The sequence below is a fragment of the Linderina pennispora genome, assembly GCF_002104995.1.
Source record: "Linderina pennispora strain ATCC 12442 chromosome Unknown DL89scaffold_1, whole genome shotgun sequence".
NCBI classification, from domain to species: domain Eukaryota; kingdom Fungi; phylum Kickxellomycota; class Kickxellomycetes; order Kickxellales; family Kickxellaceae; genus Linderina; species Linderina pennispora.
In genome coordinates this window covers 103,213-117,052 of record NW_024468249.1, presented here as the reverse complement: position 1 = coordinate 117,052, position 13,840 = coordinate 103,213, and the positions used below count along the sequence as shown (strand labels likewise).

Here is a 13,840-nt window from a genome sequence, read left to right as displayed (position 1 = left end):
AGCCATGTGTTTTCAACGAAGCCGCTCTCTGTAACTGCAAATTCAAGGTCTGACATGCCAACATCAAGAACGATGTATAAGAACCCCCTGATCCGCTTGCCTTGATTGCAGGGAGGCTACAGCCATTTGACAACCTGTATCGGTGATATAGTGCGAAGCAACCTACATCCACACTACCGCAACCTCCACGACTGTTACTTGTCTATTAATAGCACACCCACCAGCAAGCTCTTGAATTATGAATTTTGTTCGAGGAAGGTCTATCAAGCAGCGTGAATCCCATGACGAATCTCGCCTTTGTGCAAAGGAACTACAGCAAAGGCTGTGTCGCTCAGCTGTATTCGACATAGGAAGGGTGGCCGTTGAACCGCAACACGCGCTGGTTTATCAGGCATTGTCTCGCCCACCGATGGCTGACAAGCCATGGGTCAGCCGAACTATCCGCATTTCCATCCGCATCGCCAAATGCCTCACCGATGCTTGGTTCAGTACCAAGGCCGCCTTCACTGCCCTTGTCCAGGATCGTTGAGACTCCGTCATCAACTCCGTAATCCTTGAGCGGAGAGCCGGTTTCAACGGCCATTGTATTCCACTGCTGCTGCGACAGCCGCCGATTCCGCGTGCACATCTTGGCCATCTTGCTCTCTTTGCCATTGCGCAGCTTTTTGTCGGACAGGATAAAGTCACAGACGATCTGCGGACTCTTTGCGGCTGTCCGTGACCCAAGCGCCGCTGCTGGTGGAGTAATAGTTTTGGCACCGGCTAATGTCAGCAGCTGGCACCAGTTGTGCTGGAACTGTGCTGAGCCCGAAACCAGCACTGTGGTGCCGTGCAAGAACCCTTCGATGAATGTGCTTGCGCACATGGCGCCTAGCTCCTCAGACCAGCCGTTTGAGAGCTGGAACGGCCGGTAGTCCTCTAGCTTCTGGCTCATAACGCACTCGCTGATCCACACTCCAGAAACACGCGGAACTCCCAGTGCTAGTGCCGTTAGGTATTTAGCTGTTGTTGACGCCTTATCCGCGATGAGATACATGTCAGGCAGGCTGCTTTCGACGCCAGCTTCTTCAAGCTGCTTCTGGTCTGAAAATATCTCAATGCACTTTTTGTGGTCGGGGACCACTGCCCCGCCACGCTGGGTGATCCATTCGGCTAGACGGGCTCGATCCATGACCACAGGCGCTCTTCGCAGGCAGAGGCTCGCTCATCAGCATCGTCTGTGCCTTGCTAGCCTTGGTCCATGAGTGCTTGGGCCGCCCTCTAGCGGGATCTACATCTGGGTAGTTGGGTGCCGAGCGCCGGGATCGGGCGCCACCTTCTTTGCTAGCCGCAGTATCAGCGCCTGGCTCCGAAACAGTAATCATGAAACTCATGCCTGCAAATATCTGCGGCAGGCTCTCCATCTGTTCACCAGCGCTGACTGGTGGCTCGTGCCCAACCCACGCAGCATTGGTCTTCTTCGGGGCAGGACGCTTGCGCTTAGCAGGCTGTCCCTTTTCAGCACTGGGTGCCGGCAAAGGAGTGCGGCATCACGATGTCAGGACGGCCTGCGCTTTGGACTGGCGACAGGTGCAGTTGACACAACGTTTGGCTGTGCCTTGCTTGTACTGCTGTCCTCTTCAGACATCTCTGGGTCACTCAGATGTAAATCATCATCCGGCACCGCGTCTTCCTCCGGTATGTTGTCGTCGACGACCATGCTAGTGTGCAGTGCGACTTCCTCAACCGAGACTGTCTGCTTAACGTTGTCCGAGTTGAACCGGACATTGACGCGAGTTGGAGCAGCCGAGTCCTTGGGCAGTACAGACAGCACTGTCGCCGACTCTAAAACGCGCGATTTTACACGGCGCGCCAGCACCAAGTCTGTTGGCGCCAGCGAGAACTCAACCAGCGACGATGGGTCCACCTCCCACTGCACTCCCGGTGTATGCCTGAATGTAACTGTCACTGTCCCCTGGTCACCAGCACTCTGCGAGTTGTCCAAGAACGCCTGGGCCATGTAATAGTTCCCAGGCAGAATCGACAGTTTGCGCTTGCCACTAACCATGCTCTCGTCAAGCATTGCCCACACGTAAATTTCCGCTGGAGTGCTGTCCACCTCTGTCTGCGGAACCTGCTCTCCGCTGAGGGGGCTTGGCATGGCATCAGTGTCCATGGCCGTGACCGCCTCCTGCAGAATTCTGGTGCTGTTGCGTCGCCATTTCCTGCTCCATGGCGACTCAGCACCCTGCTTCTCTGGTTCCGAGCTCCTTTTAGCGGACTCCGTACTAAGGCCGTATCTGAGCAGCCGTAGTGTCAGACGCCGGTCCTTGGATCTGCTAAATGCTCGCTTCAGCTGCCGCACAGAGTCATTCGATGTGTTGACCTTTCGCCGAGACGCACTCGCTGGCAATCCCAAAACTTGGTGAACCTGATCATTCGTTGAGGCAATATCCTCAGCCCCTTCGGCACCCCTATCCATGTGTCTCCTGCGAGCGACAGATGCCAGTGACAAGCCAGCACTGGGTGACATCATCAGGCTCGCTGACCCACGCTTGGTAGGTGTCTGCAGCTCGAACCCCATCCTTGGCCCTCTGATGCCTGGTGACAGTAGGGTGCGCGCTGCCTGCGGTCTGAGCTTTATTACCTTGCTCAGTCGATTTTGACTCATGCGTAGTACACTCTGTGGCGGGGCGACCGACGGCGACATCACATCTCCCGTAGCGTTCATCACCAGCACTTGCTTCGAACTGACTCCCAGGCCGAAGCCATTGGATGAGTGTCCTCGCTGCCTGCCCGATGACTTGCGTTCGGTTGCTACTGGAGAGTCAAGGGCGGTCATCAGATCGTCCAGTGCGTCAACCGCAAATTTTGGATCGTCTGCAGCGCTGGTGGACTGCCCCTTCTTCAGTAGCACTCTCTTCTTGCGAGCCTTAGCCCGCCTGGGTCGCCGAACTGTAATAGTATCGAGGTTTCGGTTCTAATGGATCTGTATCTTCTTCGTCACCACCATCTTCAGCGTGGCTGCTCAGGAGTCAGCCCCTGTTGAGATGTAGGCGGTTTGGCAGCGGCATCGTTGTCGGATGTGGAAATCGGCAGCAGCCTGAGGTTCATTTTCCATCAACCTATGGTAGTATCCCGGCTGTGCTGGCTGCTCTGCTTCGGTGCCTTCATCAGATTTGCCATGCGTGATTGGATGCTCGACAGGCTAGACAGTTTGGCTGATCCCTCCACTACTGTTGCTCCTAGTCTGTGGGTCCTCAGGCAAACTCTTGGCCGACGCCAGTTTCTGGTCAAGCCAGGGATTCCTGCCTCCTGCTCGCCTTGGCGTGTTTTGATGGGGTTCTGCTCGGTGGTCGTTTGCTGTCCTTCGCTACCAATGACTGGAAGGACCTACGTCGCATCGGCATATCGTCGATACGGATCCCGTCCAGTGGTGAACAGCGGGACACCCGGCCGGATCTGCGCGACGAGCCCTGCGCTGACTCTGGTGTCTCGATTGGATCCTCAGCAATGCCAACAGGCCGAGATTTGACGCGTGGAGTGACTAGTGTCGGAGACTGCTTGGAGCGAGCCGAACTAAACACACCCATGTCAATTGTTTCAGGCGTATTGGCAGTAGACCCCTGGCCACTGCCATCATCACTAACGCCATCCTGCGTTTGAGTATAAGGAGCAATATCGCTGTAGCGTTGGCTCGATCCCATTGCCCGCTTACGAGCAACAGCTGTTTGTAGCTGCGGTGCTGGGCTCGTGTTGCCCTTAGGCTTGGTAGGCGATACAGGCTCTCCGAGCTCAACCGACCCTGAGCGCTCTTCCGGCGACTCAACACTGTCGAAACTCGCTGATGGGAGTGCGAACTGCGTCTCCGCAACCCCCGCTGACTGCAGACCAAACGATTCACGGCGAGCCTGCTCGGGGCTCTGCTGCGTTGCCTCAGCCAAAACTGGAGTTTGGATCATTCGCCAATACAACATCGCCTTTGGCCGAAGACTCCGCAAGCAGCATCTCCGACTCCTCAACCATCGACAGCTGCGTGTTATCCAACTGCGACTCGTCGGCAAGTGCAAACACGACCCCTGTCTTCTTCTTGTCCTTCTTTGCCTGAGGTGATAATGCAGAAAATGCACTCGGAGGCCTATTTCCAGGCTGAGAGGCCGAGATAGGGCTCATACCGTCACCAAACAACAGACCACGACGCCTATCGTGCGGCTGTTGAGTAGGAGAAACAAATCCAGGTGAAACCGAGTCAGGGCCCTGTAGGTGGATCGCTGATGTATTATCTGCTGGATCGCGCTGGGTCGGACTAATATGCGAGAACGGAGTGCGGTCCCACTCCTCCATGGCTATGTCGCCGATCGACCGATCTGGCCGCATAGGCGTCTCTTCTGTGTCACCTAGTGGCAGCAGCCGAGTATGGTGTGGTTCTGATCTGCTGTTGCCGCGAGATATGGCGGGGTGTGCCTTAGTTGGTGTTGCAGAGAGGACACTGTTAGCTGAGCCCGGCGTGGCAACAGTGCGCGTCGGTGCCGTCTTAGTCCTGCTGGTTGGGCTACTAAGCCAGCCATGGCGCGATTCTGTTGGTGTGGCTGCGATCGGACTGTCAAATAGGCCCTGGTGTCTCGGATGCACTGTTCTGCGTGGCTTCTACAGCGCAAATTGAGCTGTCAGTTAAATATTCTGCAGAGTTCAGCATGAACAGTCTATTTTCCGGTGGTGGTTACTGTACCTATTGTCGAAAATGTGTTTGCTGAGGGCTCCTGGGAGCGAGAATTAGCTTGCCTGTGCCTGCCTCTCCTTACGACTGATTGCCATTGCAAATAGCTAGAAAAATATGAAATAAATGCGAAACGAAGAAACAAAAGCATAATTTCAATTTTTTTTTTTCTCTCTCTCTCTTCTCTCTCTGCCAGCCTGCGCAGCAAGGTGTCGGTTTATTGGACATGGATTAGCACGACTAAAAGATCAAGAGATAAAATCATTCATTTTGTTGTTCTAGCCTCGCCTCGATGTTCTTTGCACGCTTGAACGCACCGCCGGTCGCAGCACCGCACGCAAAGCATTTGGGTGTCTTGCGGTAGTTTGCCAACGCACACTTTTCACAGAAATAATGGCCACACTTGGTGCCCACCGGCTTCACAAACGGCTTGCGGCAGATCAGGCAGGCAAACGGCAGCTCCTCCTCTTTCTTGTCGGCTTCGTCATCAGACGCGTCAACCTTCCATAGCTTCTCGTTATCCCTCTGAACACCCTGCTGCGACTCCTCAAACTCCTTCTCAAGCTGCCAGCCCGTCTTGTACGTGCCACGGTCGTGTAGAAAGACACAGGAATCGCCATACCCACAGAACCCAGTCTCCTTGTAGTCCTTGCATACGTTTGGCTGGTAGTCGAAGACGCTGGTTGAGCGCACGTTTGTAGGTGCCTTGAATGGGCCGGTCTTTTTGGCGCCTGGGTCGTCTTTGATTCGGCTCTCGTATGCAGCCAGTCCCTTGTATATTCCTTGTTCACCGCCAGCAGGCGTGACGTTTCCTGTCTTTTGCCGTTTCGTCGCCTGCTCTGTAGCCTTTTCGTTTTCGACTGTGCGTGTAGCGTCCTGACCGCGCTTATAGTGATACTCGACTGCCTTTGCAGGCTCGGAAACCGCAGGGCTATCCTCTGCTTTGGAACCATCCCTTGACCGACCAGCGGTGATCCTGCCTGCACCAGGCTTAGCTGACCTGCGCTCATCGTCGCCCGCATCAGTCTGGACCTGGGTCGGTGCCTCCTGGTCAATGGCCTCTGCAGCGCGCTTTCTGATGTTGCTACCGCCGCCTCGCCGCCTGCTCTTCTTAAACAGCGCTGTGGCGGGTTTGTTCTCTGAAGCGGACATGAGTGTGGGCTGAATTTACAAGTGCGGAAGCGAAACTGCAATGCTGACTAATTGGTTGACGGAAGGCGCTTTTGGGCCCAACAAATCAGAGTTTTTTTTGTTTTACAATCCGTGATTTCTTTTAAGCTAATTGCTACAGCTAATGCGCAAGATCACCCACAGTGCCAAGCAATCGAGCGAATCGCAGCCGCGTATTTGGTTCTGTGCGCAATTAGCAGCCGAGCTCAGACTCCGACGTGCGGTTGGTAGAATAGAGCCCCAATCGGTCTGAGGAACCCAGACAAGCGTGATCTGGCTCTCAATTGAATATGCAGAACAAGCGCAGACGCATTCAAGACAGCTTGCATTTTCTCTGAGACTAGAATGCAGCCGATGCATGTGACCAGTAGCGCTGGGAAGCTGAAGGATGCCGCTGCGCGCCGCGTGGGCCCGGCTGGGCATTATCCGCTCGAACAGCCTGGCGTCCTTTGAGCATTGCAGGCATCACGGACTTTGAAAAAAGAAGTACGGTTTTCCACCCGACTCGCAGACCCCGCGCCTACTCCGCCGACTGCCCTTTCTGTTCTCCGCTCCCTTTCTACTTCAGTTCTTCTACACTTTTTTCTTCAAATTCGCAATTTTTACACTTTGCTACCTTGTTAGCTATCCGGCTTAGACAATGGCTTCAGTCAGAAACTACCACCCAAGGACCGGGCTCCTGGCTTCCTCTTTCGGCAGTGGCGCGGGTGGCGAGGCACCACTAGCACGCGGCAGCGCGGACGAGCCGATATTTGGAGACTTGGCAAACAACCTCGCGTGCGTTGTGCTGGTATTGGCTGGGTTCCTGTGGGCCCTCAAGGTGTTATCGCACTGCGTGGTGCAGCGGCGATACGTCAAGCGGCGGGCATTCGTGAACCGCTCGGCAGACGAGTATCCGGGTGTCACTGTCATCCGGCCGATGAAGGGAATTGACCTGGACATGTGCCGCACGCTCGAGTCAAGCTTCCGTCAAGAGTACCCAGGCAAGATGGAGCTGCTGTTTGCAGTCGAGGACGCGCAGGACCCGGCCGTGGCTGTGGCCGAGGAGCTGATCAGCAAGTACCCGAAGGTGCAGGCGCGGGTTCTGGTGGGCCGTGACAACGTCGGGATCAACCCCAAGATCAACAACATGCTGAAGGCATACAAGGCCGCCAGCTACGACCTGCTGTGGATATGCGACTCGAACGTGTGGACAGACCCGGGCACGCTGCGGCGGTCGGTTGATCTGATGCTGGACGACAAGCGCGTCGGTGTCATCCATCACGTGGTGTTTAGCGAGAATGCGACATCGTTTGGCGCCATGCTCGACCGTGCGTTCCTGACCACCAACCACTGCCGCATGTATCTGGCCATCAATGCGGTTGGGATCGCCAGCTGTCTGATGGGCAAGTCGAACCTCTATTACAAGAGCGCCCTCGACCACGCTGGCGGCCTGGCTGCGTTTGGCCACTACCTGGCTGAGGACAACATGATCGGCCAGGCGCTGTGGCATGCCGGGTGGAAGCACACCATGACCGGCGACCTGGCGCGCCAGCCTGCCGACATCCGCTCGTTCTCCGAGTACTGCAGCCGACGGGTGCGGTGGGTGCGCACACGCAAGTACAATGTCACATTTGCGACCTTCTACGAGCCGCTTACAGAGTCCCTGCTGCTTGGCTCGCTGGCTGCGTGGGCGATGCACCGGGTGTTTGCATTCGACGTGGCTGCGGTTCTGAGCACATTCCTGCTGTGCTGGTTCGCCTCCGACATGGTGTTCTTCTACCGCATCAACCACGGCCCGCCGCCGAGCTGGCCGTGGTTCGTGTTCAGCTGGGTGTGCCGCGAGGTGCTGGCGCTGCCGCTGTGGCTGTATGCGATCGTCCGGCGACACCGTGGTCTGGCGCGGCCAAAGGTACGAGTTTGGCCGGGGCGGCCGTGTAACTTTAATCGAGTAATTTAACATTAATATCGCATTCGTAATTTAATCTATTGAATTTGGGTCCTCTATGCGGTGATCGCTTTTTGCTCTGCTTGGGCCTTGCTGGGCGGGGGCTGCAGGCCCTGGGCAAAAGCTGCCAACTGAGCGGCAGCTATCACGATTTCCCCCTTTTTTTCGCAGGACACTTTGTCGTAAACTTTGAGTAAGTGGATACCTTCCGGTTTATTTTTGGCGGCATGGATACGCGACTTTTAAAAAAGAGGATGGATGCGCTCGATCTGTCGCAGGGGGCGGAATCGCGCGGCGGCAGCGGGGGAGAGTGCCAAAAATTTTGCTTTCCAAAACATGTTTGGGTGCTGAGGCACATTTGAGGAGGCAGAATTCGGAATTTGGACAGAATCCACGGCATGGCATTTGCAGCAATGGCGTGGCTGGACGCATGGCGCGAAATGGCACTCCAGCGCCGCCGCCGCCACCACCGGCGACAACAACAGCACCAAAGACATTTGTGGGATTGTCCACTAATCGCACCACTCCACCTTCTGTAGAAATATGTCGCACGTTCCCGCTTGCCTCAACGCCACCGAGGAGGATATTCAGCTCCTGCTGAGCGCCAAGGCCCACCTTGGTTCGCAGAACGTTGACTCGCACATGCTGCCGTACGTCTACAAGCGCCGCGCTGATGGTGTGCACCTGATCAACGCCGGTAAGACCTGGGAGAAGCTTGTTATGGCTGCTCGCATCATCGCCGCCGTCGAGAACCCCAAGGACGTGTGCGTGATCTCGGCCCGTCCGTTCGGCCAGCGCGCTGTCCTGAAGTTCGGTACCCACACCGGTGCCCAGGCCATCGCCGGTCGCTTCACCCCCGGTAACTTCACCAACTACATCACCCGCCAGTTCAAGGAGCCGCGTCTGATCGTTGTTGCTGACCCCCGCGCCGACCACCAGGCCATCCGTGAGGCTTCGTACGTGAACATCCCGGTCATCGCGTTCACCAACACCGACTCGCCCCTGGACCACGTTGATGTCGCTATTCCCATCAACAACGCCGGTAAGCACGCCATCGGTCTTGGCTTCTGGCTCCTGGCCCGTGAGGTCCTCCGCCTGCGCGGTACCCTCCCCCGCGACCAGCCTTGGGATGTCATGACCGACATGTTCTTCTACCGCGACCCGGAGGAGGTCGAGAAGGACCTGGAGGCTGCCGCCGAGAAGACTGAGGAGGCCGGTAACTGGGATGCCTCCGCCGACGCCAACGCCGAGTGGAGCGCCACCGGTGCCGCCGGTAACGACGTCGCTGCCCTGGCCAACTCGGGCAACTGGGACGCCGCTGCTGAGGGCGACTGGGCTGCCGATGGTGCCGCCCCCGCTGCCGACTGGGCTGCTGAGGGTGCCGCCAACTCTGGCTGGAGCGCTTAAGCAAACATGGAACCTCGGTTCTCGCTAACGAGGAAGATTCACGTTTTTATCCAATTAAACTAAAATCCCACCCCCTTACCAGCGATCTGCTGGAGAACCGGCCAAGTGCTTAACAAAAATATACTTCTCATTTCTGAAACGACATTTCATACTATCCCTGAGGGTGCTGCCATGATAACATAGCTCCACATATTTGCATCATGATGTGATCAGGCGCATGCAGGGCTCGGCCGGGAGGGGACAAGGCTGGTCCCACAAAATGCCTGGTCTACACAACGTTTGCAAAACCGCAGACCCTCGTGACCGCCTGGCAGCCGCTGACTGCTATTTCTACTCCTGCTCCTTGTAAAATGTTCACTACCCCCGACTACTTCCCATTGCTGACCCGGCAATTCCATCGCGAGACGCGCTGGAACGAAAACAACCTCTACTCGACGTTCTGCCGGACCTCGCAGTCGCTGCTCGACTTTGCCGTGCCCTTGGGCGTGTCCGTCAGCACCGGCCGCGGGGTCAGCAACAGCCTGCATTCGCAGTTTGTGTTCTCCATGATCCCCAGCCGGGCATCTTCGATTGGGTACTTGGCGACCTCGCGCCCACTGCTGGCCATCAGCCCAGAGGTCACAGATGCTGTCGAGGAAATGCAGCCAGCACTGGCAGACATGTCAGCGAAGAAGACAAAAAAGGCCAAGAAACGCAAAGCCGATGCGCCCAAGGAGACACTGCTGACTGGGTTCTTGCCGTCTGAGCCCAAGGATGTGCTGGCGAGCGGACAGAGCAAGCGGCTCCTTGATTTCGCCACGGCACGACAGCAAGCAATTGATAGCCGGGATGCACGCAACCTTCTGCAGAGCATTCGAGCGGGTACGTGGAAATACAACTGGGATCTGTGCGCCTCCCAGCAGCAAGCTGAGCCGCAGGCATTCAACGGCGACTACATGATTTCTGCACAGATGTACCCGTCGGTGTCCTCAGTTACAGGTACATGGGTGACGCGGCGGTCACAGTTCTCGGAGCTGCAGATGAGCGGAATAAGCCGCGCCGGCATGCAGTCCGACATGCAGCTGGTGGTGCAGCACACAGTCAACAAGCCCAAGTGGAGCACCGAGACGACCTTTGGCACGCTGGGCGCCATGCTGGGCGTCCGCGGGCTATACAACTTTGGCAATATCGCGATGCTGGACCGTGCCTCGCGGCTTTTCTACTGCGGCACCAATGCCGACGCCCGGCAGGTTCTGATGAACAAGGTGCATGGGCGGCTGGCGGTCGGCGGCGAGATGTACTTTGGTGCGCAGGACTCGAGCGCGGGGATCTCGCTTGGCGCCCGCTACCGCCACGACCTGCCCCTGTTTTCCGAGGTCACCTGTGTGGTGAATCCGATCATGGGCCACGTATCTGTGGCGTGGGCGCAGGCGCTGCGGCCGCGTCTGTGCTGTGCGGCGCGGTATGACTTCAATGTATTCAGCATTACGTCGGATCTGGCGCTGGGCGTCGAATGGCAACTGGACGATAGAAGCATTGTGAAGGCGCGGTGGAGCGACACGCAGGGGCTGAAGTGCCTGGTGGATGCGCGCATGAACAACATGGTGTTCAGCATGGGGCTAACGTTCAACAAGGACTGCAAGACAGACCAGTCGGCCGACATGACCAGGCTGATAAAGTCGTTTGGACTGCAGTTCCAGTGGTTCATTTAGAAATCCTACCATTGCAAAAATTTTGATTGTCCTGAATTGAAAATTTGATTTTCTGGCCTCTCCCGCCTGTTTCGCAGAAGCTTCACTCTTGTCGACCTCTTCTTTTCCCTCGCACTTTGCGCTTGTCCTGACTTTTTATTTATTTGCTCTTTTCACTTGAACGACTACCCTGTACATTTGGCCACTCTATATGGCGCCCGGACGCAAACCACACAGCAGCAATGCACGCACAGCAACACCAGAAAAGAACAGCAGTCCCACGAGTCTACACATTCCAACACCGCTGCTGTACTCGACCACCATGAGCAAGCAGGTCGGGTGCAACGTATGGCTCAAGCTGGAGAACCTGCAGCCAACGCAGTCGTTCAAGATAAGGTACGGTCAAAGACTGCAGTGGGTGTCCAACTCGGAAAGCGTCAAAACAAACTAGACACTGATTTTCTTCGCTTTTCCCAGTACTGCTTTATTAGAGGGATTGGCAATTACTGCGCAAAAGCGGTTTTGGAGCGCAACATCCAGCATTTGGTGACGGTTGGCGACACAAACGCAGCCCTGGCAGTGGCCTTCAGCAGCCGACAGCTCGACGTGCCATGCACGATATTTGTGCCCGTCGGCATGGCGGCGTCCTCCATGCGCACCAAGATTGAGATCGAAGGAGCGCAGATTGTCGAGCGCGGGGCGACGGTGCGGGAGGCATACGAGGCCGGCTTGGCGTTTGTATCGGAGACTTCGAATGCGCATATGGTGGAGTCCTCCGACGACGACGACGTGGTTGCTGGGTATGCGACGATGGCTGCGGAGATCAGCGTGCAGCTGCACCACAAGGACCCAGCAGCGGTGGTGTGCGCGGTGGGCAGCGGCGGGCTGCTTGCGGGCCTAATTACAGGTATGCAGCGGTGCCGATGGAGGAGCGTGCCGATTATTGCCGTAGAGACACACAATACGAATTCGTTCCAGCAGGCGCTATTGTCGGGAGCGAGCGATACGCCAACAACAGGAAGGAGGCCGAGGCGGACAGGCGGGAAATCGGCGCTGCAGCTGGGGCCAAAAATACCGTCGCTGTTTCCGCCTATGGATGGAGACGCGCTGCTAGAGAACGAAGCGAGGAGGGGCTCGCTGCCCAGGCTGACGAGGAGTAGCAGCAACACTGATCGGGCGTCAGAGCCAACAGTAGCCACGTGTCTGCAGGCGAGCGCGATCAGCTCGGTGGCGCTGGAGCTGGCGGGCACACACCCGGTGGTGCCGATCTCGGTGTCCGAGGCCATGGCGGCAGAAGGCGTGTCTGCGGCTGGTAGACGAGCACCAGATGCTCGTGGAGGTGGGCAGTGCGGCAGCACTGAGTGTGGTCGGCAAGTCTCTGGTGCACCAGATTGTGCCTGATCTTGATGCCCACAGCCATATCGTGGTAGTGGTGTCGGGCGGTGCCAACATTTCGTTTGAAAAGCTGGAGGCGTGCCGCCAGCGGTTCCCATTCCCGGCACCAATTATTGCAAAGTCGGGCCAGGAGATATTTATGCGCATGTCAGACTCCAATAGCACGCCAACAAGTATTCCAGCGGTGCGGCAGACGAGTGCAATTAGCACAAGCACGACGGCGGCTGCGGCGACGCTGGCAGTCGGTCCGGAATTAATGATATATCCTTTTTTTTGCAAAGTAATCCCGTAACCATTTAGCTTGAAAGTGATTTTGCGCAGTGGCTTGGTGTATTTTTATCGATCAGTCCACCGGTAAACACAGACAAATGCCAAGCGAGGCATTTGGCCATGTGCCAGCGACAGGCCCGTCATCTTTCCGGCCAGGTGCAGGAGCGACGGTTACAGTAGCTGGCGGAATCTTGTGCCGTTTGGCCAGGAAAGAGCTAATTGCGGAGGACCACACCGGTTCACTCGACCAGCGGCTTCCCCACAATGGGGCACAGTTTGGAAATAAGCAGTACCTGTCGTTTCAATTTTTCGACTGGTCCCGGGGCAATATTATACACTCGGCTAACTCTGTCTCGGAGCAGTATTCCTCTACCTCTACACTGTTTTTCATCTGCTCTTGCTAACATGGCGAACTCAGCGTACGAGTACGTGCGGAACTTTGAGCAAAACGACAGCCTCTTGCCTGCAACCTGGCTGGTAGTGCGGATCGACGGGCAGGGGTTCACCAAGTTCACGGCGAAGCATGGGTTCACCAAACCGAACGACATCCGTGCCCTGCGCTTAATGAACCGGTGCGCCAAGGAGGTCATGGAGTGCATGACGGAGATTGTGATTTCGTATGGACAGAGCGACGAGTACAGCTTTGTGTTTTCCAAGGACGCCAAGGCATACGACCGGCGAGCAAGGTAAGAATCCCCCATGAATGTCCGAGTGCGTACTGCGTAGCAGCCGCTTCTAATTTATCCTATCTGCCCGGGGGCTATAGCAAGCTGAACACACTGCTTGTGAGCAGATTCACATCGGCGTATGTGTTTTACTGGAGCGAGTTCTTTCCGGACACGAAGCTGCAGTTTCCGCCGGCGTTTGACTCGCGGGTGGTGCAGTACCCGTCGGACCGCATCATGCGCGACTACCTGTGCTGGCGGCAAGTAGACTGCCACATCAACAACATGTACAACACGTGCTTCTGGACGCTGGTCAAGGGCGGGATGTCGAACAAGGACGCCATGAACCGACTGGAGGTAAGATGTCAGAAGGGAAGCTGCCCACGTTTTTGGCCCGGTGACATTGCGATTTGCGCAACCACAGCCGCTGGCCCCTTTGTACCCAGCAACTAGCATGTACCGTCTGTCGTCATTAGGGCACGTTTTCGAAAGACAAGAACGAGCTGCTGTTCAGTGAGTTCGGGATCAACTACAACGACGAAAAGGAGATTTTCAAAAAGGGCAGTGTTCTTGTGCGCGAAAACACGCTGGTGGATGTGACGACGCCCGACGGCAAGTGCACAAAACGGACAAAAACCAC

General features: G+C 56.4%; 7 protein-coding genes across 7 annotated transcripts; 4 read left to right on the top strand and 3 right to left on the bottom strand.

Annotated features, from left to right (window-relative positions):
- Positions 1-57: 57 nt before the first annotated feature.
- On the bottom strand, positions 58-1,354 carry DL89DRAFT_868 (uncharacterized protein). The gene has a single exon (XM_040892186.1). The coding sequence runs from the start codon at positions 1,169-1,171 to the stop codon at positions 332-334; it is 840 nt and encodes a 279-aa protein (XP_040746803.1). The 5' UTR covers positions 1,172-1,354; the 3' UTR covers positions 58-331.
- On the bottom strand, positions 1,355-3,046 carry DL89DRAFT_867 (uncharacterized protein). The gene has a single exon (XM_040892183.1). It carries the CDS (start codon positions 2,819-2,821, stop codon positions 1,538-1,540), a length of 1,284 nt encoding a protein of 427 aa, XP_040746802.1. The 5' UTR covers positions 2,822-3,046; the 3' UTR covers positions 1,355-1,537.
- Positions 3,047-4,941: 1,895 nt separating this feature from the next.
- On the bottom strand, positions 4,942-5,902 carry DL89DRAFT_263636 (U2-type spliceosomal complex subunit CWC24). The gene has a single exon (XM_040885915.1). The coding sequence runs from the start codon at positions 5,846-5,848 to the stop codon at positions 4,958-4,960; it is 891 nt and encodes a 296-aa protein (XP_040746801.1). The 5' UTR covers positions 5,849-5,902; the 3' UTR covers positions 4,942-4,957.
- Positions 5,903-6,473: 571 nt separating this feature from the next.
- DL89DRAFT_319369 (uncharacterized protein) lies at positions 6,474-9,200 on the top strand (the record flags this gene model as incomplete). Its single annotated transcript, XM_040891123.1, has 4 exons — positions 6,474-7,757; positions 8,072-8,103; positions 8,205-8,300; positions 8,333-9,200. Exons 1-4 carry the CDS (start codon positions 6,507-6,509, stop codon positions 9,198-9,200), a joined length of 2,247 nt encoding a protein of 748 aa, XP_040746800.1. The 5' UTR covers positions 6,474-6,506.
- Positions 9,201-9,528: 328 nt separating this feature from the next.
- On the top strand, positions 9,529-10,946 carry DL89DRAFT_263634 (uncharacterized protein). Its single transcript, XM_040885914.1, has one exon. It carries the CDS (start codon positions 9,551-9,553, stop codon positions 10,889-10,891), a length of 1,341 nt encoding a protein of 446 aa, XP_040746799.1. The 5' UTR covers positions 9,529-9,550; the 3' UTR covers positions 10,892-10,946.
- Positions 10,947-11,000: 54 nt separating this feature from the next.
- DL89DRAFT_263631 (tryptophan synthase beta subunit-like PLP-dependent enzyme) lies at positions 11,001-12,715 on the top strand (the record flags this gene model as incomplete). The annotated part of the gene is made up of 4 exons (XM_040885913.1): positions 11,001-11,266; positions 11,362-12,142; positions 12,168-12,506; positions 12,713-12,715. Exons 1-4 carry the CDS (start codon positions 11,082-11,084, stop codon positions 12,713-12,715), a joined length of 1,308 nt encoding a protein of 435 aa, XP_040746798.1. The 5' UTR covers positions 11,001-11,081.
- Positions 12,716-12,879: 164 nt separating this feature from the next.
- Positions 12,880-13,719, top strand: DL89DRAFT_263630 (tRNAHis guanylyltransferase). Its single transcript, XM_040885912.1, has 2 exons — positions 12,880-13,221; positions 13,302-13,719. The coding sequence occupies exons 1-2, from the start codon at positions 12,941-12,943 to the stop codon at positions 13,651-13,653; spliced, it is 633 nt and encodes a 210-aa protein (XP_040746797.1). The 5' UTR covers positions 12,880-12,940; the 3' UTR covers positions 13,654-13,719.
- The last annotated feature ends 121 nt before the right edge of the window (positions 13,720-13,840 follow it).

Bases quoted from the DNA above. Each gene is read 5' to 3' on its own strand.
- DL89DRAFT_868 (XM_040892186.1), bottom strand. From the start codon at position 1,171: ATGGATCGAGCCCGTCTAGCCGAATGGATCACCCAGCGTGGCGGGGCA.
- DL89DRAFT_867 (XM_040892183.1), bottom strand. From the start codon at position 2,821: ATGACCGCCCTTGACTCTCCAGTAGCAACCGAACGCAAGTCATCGGGC.
- DL89DRAFT_263630 (XM_040885912.1), top strand. From the start codon at position 12,941: ATGGCGAACTCAGCGTACGAGTACGTGCGGAACTTTGAGCAAAACGAC. The intron at 13,222-13,301 runs GTAAGAATCCCC...CGGGGGCTATAG, and splicing joins GCATACGACCGGCGAGCAAG to CAAGCTGAACACACTGCTTG.
- DL89DRAFT_263636 (XM_040885915.1), bottom strand. From the start codon at position 5,848: ATGTCCGCTTCAGAGAACAAACCCGCCACAGCGCTGTTTAAGAAGAGC.
- DL89DRAFT_263634 (XM_040885914.1), top strand. From the start codon at position 9,551: ATGTTCACTACCCCCGACTACTTCCCATTGCTGACCCGGCAATTCCAT.